This window comes from Lactuca serriola, chromosome 2, assembly GCF_051521515.1.
Source record: "Lactuca serriola cultivar US96UC23 chromosome 2, Lser_US96UC23_V15, whole genome shotgun sequence".
NCBI lineage: Eukaryota > Viridiplantae > Streptophyta > Magnoliopsida > Asterales > Asteraceae > Lactuca > Lactuca serriola.
Genome location: NC_136409.1, coordinates 156,901,493 through 156,908,729, shown reverse-complemented (window position 1 = coordinate 156,908,729; position 7,237 = coordinate 156,901,493). Strand labels below are relative to the sequence as shown.

Sequence of the window (7,237 nt, the reverse complement as noted above, 5' to 3'; positions counted from 1 at the left end):
ATATATTGTTCTTTTTCTTGCTCTTACATGTTCTTGTTTAATGGTGTTACTGGCTTCTCATAATATGAGGATTTCACATGATCTGTATTTCTAACTTGTTAATCCATTGGACAAAAGAAATAGGAAGAAAAAAAAAAGATTTGTCATATAAATATCAAAAAGAAAAAAGTCAAGTTTGATAATTGCTTGAAAACAATATACAATTGTTAACCAAAGCTTTGATGCTTTCTTGGAAAAAATAGCAATGTTGACTATTTGGGTATTTTGTAAGCAGTTGGTGCTATTTAACTCCAAATAGGGTAAGTTTTTAATAGGAAGAACACAAAAATAAAAATAAAAATACATGTAATTTTGTCTATTTTAGATTTTTTTTTACTTCCCTTGACCCTAAAGAAATATTAATTCTAACTTTGTTATGGACTTCAAAGTTGTTAACTTTAAACCTTAAAAAAAATATTAAGCATACAACATCAGGTAAATTTGGACATTAGAACCAAGGGGATCAAAAAGGGATCAAAAAGAAAGAATTTTAGGTGAAATCTCCATATTGACAACCAGAGAATGTAGATTAACATACAAGATAGTAACTTTCATATAATAGTATAATTTGTGTTCGTATCCGTTGAGCTGCAAACAAACAAAAAAGTCTCCATCTTACATCTAACAATATGAGTAACATTTAATTTTATGTATCACACTTGTCGATTGATGTTTTAAATTTGGAGAATAATGGATTATAAAATGATATATGAGTAATATGTTATTCTGTAAGTTTATAAAGAATATAGATGATATTTCAAAGAGGATATAAAAGTCATTTGATAAAAAATAAATATTTAAAATGATTTGACAAATTTGATATTTTCAAAGCCTTTTAAAATACAACCGGATAAATATAATATTTTAGTATTTAATAAACTTATACTATTTCCGTTTTAAAATTATAGTTCATATTTCTTTTTTGGTTTGTCCCAAAATAATAGTCTATTTTTAAAAATAAATCGTATTTTTATCAAAATGCCCCTTCATTATTACCTAAGTAAATAAACATTTAATAGAATATTAAATGCAAAGTAAAAACAAAACTCACATTTTATTATATAAAGTTAATGATAACTAGATGGAAACTCATGCTTTGCATGGAGCACAGGATATTATTGTTGTATTTAGCCCAAGTATGAGCTAAATGCAGGAAATGGAAAACTACTTTTTTTATAATTTTTTTTTATTTTTAGGTGTAATATGTAGAACAAAACTGTTCGAAACTGAAAAAAAAAATTGCCAGCTGTTCATCATACATTAACTAAGATTTCAGAACAAAAATTCTCACGCTTTCTCTTATGTTAGCCACTATTTCACCAAGACACTCAACAATTAATTCGGTTAAAAAAATCCAAAGGCTTAGTTATCATGTTTTGTAATATTAATAGTTTTTAATGAATATAAATCATTCATATATACATACAATTTCATAGATTTGTAACACAAATGGATTTCGATTCAAAACAAACATCTAAAATGACAATAATAATCAAGAAAAAAAGAAATCAGTGTATAGGAAAAAAGAAAAGAACCATGGTAGGAAATGTTTAGCCTTCTAATGGAGACCAGTTTAAGGATGTGCGTAAATCCTTACAAAATGCATCATAAATCCTCCCTTGTCGAGCAGGAGGTATTGGCAACTCAATCTACACACACAATAATTTACAAATTTATAACAATAAATAATAATTTATAAGATGAAAGTAATAAACTAATAAAAAAATGATAAAATTTCATTACCTGAACCTCATCACCACTCAATATTTTGATGATCCTTGCTGACCAATAACAATCATCTTTACACCAATTTACCAAATCCCTAACTTTCCATTCACCATCAATCACAACACATACTTCTGTAATCGAATTGACCATTAGCATTTCATTTTTGAGATACATTTTAGGATATGGAGGTCGCACCATTAATTGTTTCTTTATCTGCTTTGACTTCCTTCCATAATGAGGCAATTCGTATATCTTTGTCCATTCAATAGCTGCAAATTGATTGAAAGTGGTGATTTTAGAACAAATGAAAAGATTGTGATTAGTGATTCATATATAGCAGGTTAGTCAACTCACCTTCCTCTGGAAAGTAAAAAAAAAAAAGCTAATTATATCTACTTTATTATGGAAGGAAGATGAAAGTTTCCAGGCTGCAATATACACACATGGTATTAATATTTGATATATGTTAATAATTATACTTATGTTAATATATAAAAACTTCTAATATATTTTAGTCGAAGATGAATATCCAGAGGGTACTTTTTGATCCGGGAAAAAAGGGTGTCTGAAGTCTAGGTTGATGTTGGGAATTTGACCTAATTATTAGGACAAAGAAATTGTTACAATAGCTATAAATAAAGATCATAAGCTCGTAATGAGTATATATAAACATTAATAAAGCATTTCAGCAAGATATGTACCTTTTTTCATTCTTTAAGTCAATTACGAAACATAGTTCAATAAAACAATATGCTTCTACCATGGGGCCGGAAACAACTTATCTACAAAGAAAGACATTCGATTAAATAGATGCTTTATTGTGAAGTTCAATGGAAAACTCAGTATATTCCATTTATTCCATATATGGATTTTTTTGGGTAAAACATTTACCTGGGCATTCCAGCAAACATGTGGTGGGCATAGATAGAAAGATACACATGCACAAAGAAAAATGGTTTTTTCCCGATCCTGTTAATTGTCATCCACATTCGAACACATTTTTCAAAAACCTAGAGAAAAAGAGTAGTAATGAACATCTGTTTAAGAAAGAGAGATAAAGATACCTTACTTATTAGCCGGCAACACCTTCTTCATTAGAGCTGATACCTTCGTCATTAGGCTGACGATGCTGAGAGTGGTGGTGGCGGTGGAGGTCGATCTAAATCACATCATAATCAACAATGGGTTGTAGCCGGAAACCTCCAGACACAACCGACGTGGGTTATAAACCCAACACCACATCAATTGTCAAACTACACCAACTAGAGCAGAAAATCAACATGCATCTAATGTTCCCTGAGATTGGAGCTGGGTAAAATCAAAACTAACCTAACATTAAACATAAAGAAGAGTATTAACTGATGATGAAAACTTATTTATAATTAATTGAAGGGTGAATATGTACCTAAGTTTTTAAGAACATATATTTTTGGTTGAAGAAGATGCGATGGTGCCCGCGGTTGGATGCTGCTTCTCATACGCCAGAGTATGTGAGAAACTATAAATCAAGGGTCAGATAAGAAAAGAAAATCCCCAATTTGATCTATCATTCAAAAAAATCGAAAACTTCAAAATCAGAATTGCATCTTCCATAATTGACCTATAGAGCGAGAGTTAGGGCATGAGAAAAACCAGAAAACGCAAGATCAATGAGTCGCAGACAATAGAATAGGAATTGCAATGACGGCGGCTGTTGCTCCTTTTGCTCGTCGTTGATGGTGATAAAAAACTGATCAAAAATCAAGGCTGCACTCTCCGGAACTTGTGGGGGCGGTGAGCATCGTTGACGAAGTAAACCCCATGAACAGTGGTGAAAAAGCAGATTGTTGGTGGTGGTGAACGATGGCCGCCTATAGGGTGATGGCGGTGAGGTTTCACTGAGAAGAAGAACGAAGAAGCGATGGATGAGAATCGGTGAGTAGAGAAGAGAGAATGTCGAATGGAAAACACGTAGACAATTGATATCCCAACGCGACCACGTGTACAGGAGGGCTCTCAAACCAAAGCGGTGACATTGAACATAAAGGGTCAAATTGCAATTTCGATGAACAAATGGACCAATTGTGACATACAGCAAACATGTGGACCAAACATGTTAAAAAGTCACCAACTTTACTGTAGCTAAGGCCACATAATTTTAATATATAGTATAATTAATATTATTTTTAATTTGTGTGTTTTTTTCTTGTGTGTAGTATCCGGAGGGTGGGATTATATAAACCCTCAAACGGTCAAAGCTGCCTTTTCTTTTTCTCTTTTCCTAATACGATTCACAAAGACGCCTTTTCTCCATCACGATTTCTTCTCCATCTCCCATCTTCTTCTCTCTAGCCACAGCCGCCAGCTCCCCAATCTCCACCACCGCCAACTATCTGATATCCTCCGCCGCCAACTCTCCATCTCCGACGTCATCGCTTCTCGACTCGGTTCTCCGATCTCCACAGCCGCCGCTCTCCGATCAGGTACTGAATTTCCTTTTTTTTTTTCTGGCTATCATCTTCTTTGTTTATGTCTATAAATCTTGACATCTCCATGTCTATACTGGTTATTTCGATTTTCTGGTTATTTTAATGGCTTGCAATGCCAAAGATTTCCTTTTCTGATTATCATCTTCTCTGTCTATTGCCATCTGCTCAAACGAATTTCTGTCAAATGTTTGCAATAACAAAGATTTCTCGTTAATTTTTAGTTGTGAATGATATTTGTGTCTCAAATGTGCCATATGCTAGACGAATCTCCCCTCTGAAATCTGCAATTAATTCTTTTTGTTTTATTTGGTTAAATAATCAATTCCAAACACCCTCTAAATTCACGTTGTAGCGTTTTTAACCAGGTGCATGTCAACTCCTACTCGCTTATAGTCATGTTGATTGCTAGATTCAACATAATAAAGTACACTTCTCAAATTCTTCACCCTTCAATTTCATTGATACCATTTTCGACACAACCAATTTATCTATTGAACTCAGATGACAAGAAACCTACGGAAAACAATATCAACATCCACGAACTCCATGTCTTGGATAAATTGTCTGTTCTTTTACCCATTCGCCATCGCAATATACATCCAACTGGAAAACCTAGGTCAGATCCAACTCAACTCAACAAAAATCTAGAGATGTTGCTATCACCTGAAGATAAGTTGAGAGGGATTTTCATTCAGAAGTTGAATGGGAAAACTGAAATTAAACGAGCTTTATCAGCAGCTTCTGTTGATATTGAAGTGACTTTTGATTTAGTTGCTAAAGTAGTGAATAGAGGGAGTTTAGATGGGGGATCTATGGTTACGTTTTTCAAGTGGGCTATTGAAAAGGGGAAAGTATTTGAGGATGTTGATAGTTATAATATAGTTCTGAAAGGGTTAGGAAGAAGGAAGTTCTTTAATTATATGATCAATTTGTTAGGTGAAATGAGGGAGAAAGGTGTGAACCCTAACCATGAAACATTGTTTATTTTTATGGATAGTTATGTTAAGGCCAAACAAGTTTCAAAAGCTTTACATATGTTTAAGAAATTGGAAGAATTTGGGATGGAATATGATTCGGAGTCTTTGAAAGTCATGCTAAGATGCCTTTGTAATCGGTCTCATGTAGCCACTGCAAGTTCTTTGTTGTATAAAATGAAAGAAAAGGTGCGGCTTGATTGTGAGACGTATAATATACTACTATGTGGGTTGTCCAAATTTGGAAAGATCAATGAAATTGAAAGGGTTTTGAAGGAAATGGTGGAAGATGGATTTGATCCTGATAGCTTGACTTTTAGCTACCTTCTCGAAGGCTTAGGGAGAGCCGGTCGAATCAATGATGTCATTGACATCTTTGTGAAATTGAAAGAGAAGAGAACATGTGTGTTGAATGTTAATCTTTTCAACGCAATGATCTTCAACTTCATATCGATTGGAGATATTGATGAATCTTTGAAATACTACAATCTTATGTTGAGTAATAATTGTGAACCAAATATGGAAACTTATATCTCAATAATCTCTGCTTTTCTTAAAGCTCGAAGGGTGGCCGATGCTATTGAAATGTTTGATGAAATGATAGGACGAGGGATCATCCCGACCACTGGGACAATAACCTTGTTTATCGAGTTTCTTTGTAGTTATGGCCCACCGCATGCTGCTATGATGATTTATAAGAAAGCAAGAGATGTAGGGTGTGTGGTATCAATAAGTGCTTACAAGATTCTCCTTATGAGACTTTCAAGATTTGGTAAATGTGGCATGCTTTTAAATGTATGGGATGAGATGGAGCAAAGTGGTTATTTTTCTGATGTAGAAGTTTATGAGTACATCATCAATGGGCTTTGCAACAATGGTCAACTTGAAAATGCCTCCATAGTTATGGAGGAGTGTTTGAAGAAAGGTTTTTGTCCTAGTAGGCTTATATGTGCTAAGTTGAGTAACAAACTACTTGCTTCAAACAAAGTAGAAATGGCTTATAAACTATCTCTAAAGATCAAAAAAGGTCGCCATGATGAAAATGCACAAAAATATTGGAGAGCTAAAGGGTGGCATTTTTGAGCCTTCACTAAACAATTGTTTCATCGTGGTTGCGAATGTAAATGACAAGGTATAACATAATTGCTCTAAGATGAGGCTTTTGTTTAATCGTTATATCTTATTCAATTTACTTAGATGTTATTTTGTACGACTTAAAATCTCCAAACATACAACAAAGAACTTGCAAAGACTCCAAATCATATTCCATATTTTTCGAAGGTATACAATATAAGACCGAATGACTGATACAAAGGCATCACAACATAACTTTCAAAAACTCCAAATCATATTCCGTCCCAAATTTTACCAATTTCTTAAACATATGTAAAGCTTTCGAAACTCATATGGCCTTAACATAACTATCCATAAAAATAAACAATGTTTCATTATTATGCATCAAAGATTAATGTTCCAAATCATCAAGAAAAAAAAGTATAGACCAGGATAATAAGTTGACTGATCAATAGTAAATTACCAAAAAAGGAAAGCGTTCATTTGAATCTACCACACACACACCTTGTAAACATATAAAAAAAGTTTGAGTCTACCACAAACACATGCACACCTTGTAAACATATAAAAAAAAAGTTTAACACAAGAAGCAATATCATATTTTCATTCATATTAAAGTTAAATGTAAGAAATACCATCCGTCTTTCATTCATTTTAAAGTGCAATGCCATACACACATCAATGAACCATTATTATAACAATTTAACGCCTAAATGGATCATTATTATCGCATTTTAGTGAAAATTACATAAAAATATCTGTCAAGTTACCAAAATAACAACTTACGTTAATCTTTCGACCATTATTATTATAACAATTATAAAAAAATAATGGTTTTGTGAAATCATACTTACTTTACCAGACCCTACTTGTCCCCTCAGTATAATAAAGAAATTAAACTGAAAGTCAATGAAAAATTGCATAAAAATTATTAAAAAAGAAAAACAAAGGTTA

The 7,237-nt window shown here is 32.8% G+C and overlaps 1 protein-coding gene and 1 long non-coding RNA gene across 3 annotated transcripts; one reads left to right on the top strand and one right to left on the bottom strand.

Moving 5' to 3' along the window:
• Positions 1 to 1,332: 1,332 nt before the first annotated feature.
• Positions 1,333 to 2,738, bottom strand: LOC145090528 (uncharacterized). The gene is made up of 4 exons (XR_013701630.1): positions 2,659 to 2,738; positions 2,122 to 2,549; positions 1,783 to 2,036; positions 1,333 to 1,688 (listed from the first exon to the last, which is right to left on the bottom strand). It is a non-coding gene; the product is annotated as an uncharacterized LOC145090528 (long non-coding RNA).
• Positions 2,739 to 4,090: 1,352 nt separating this feature from the next.
• Positions 4,091 to 6,379, top strand: LOC145087129 (Pentatricopeptide repeat (PPR) superfamily protein). 2 transcript variants are annotated; one of them, XM_079025032.1, is made up of 2 exons: positions 4,091 to 4,229; positions 4,588 to 6,379. In XM_079025032.1, the coding sequence occupies exon 2, from the start codon at positions 4,631 to 4,633 to the stop codon at positions 6,290 to 6,292; it is 1,662 nt and encodes a 553-aa protein (XP_078881158.1). In that variant the 5' UTR covers positions 4,091 to 4,229; positions 4,588 to 4,630; the 3' UTR covers positions 6,293 to 6,379. The 2 variants fall into 2 exon arrangements, with proteins under 2 accessions (XP_078881158.1, XP_078881157.1); XM_079025031.1 differs by having other exon boundaries at positions 4,098 to 4,229; positions 4,601 to 6,379.
• The last annotated feature ends 858 nt before the right edge of the window (positions 6,380 to 7,237 follow it).

Bases quoted from the DNA above. Each gene is read 5' to 3' on its own strand.
- LOC145087129 (XM_079025032.1), top strand. From the start codon at position 4,631: ATGTTGATTGCTAGATTCAACATAATAAAGTACACTTCTCAAATTCTT.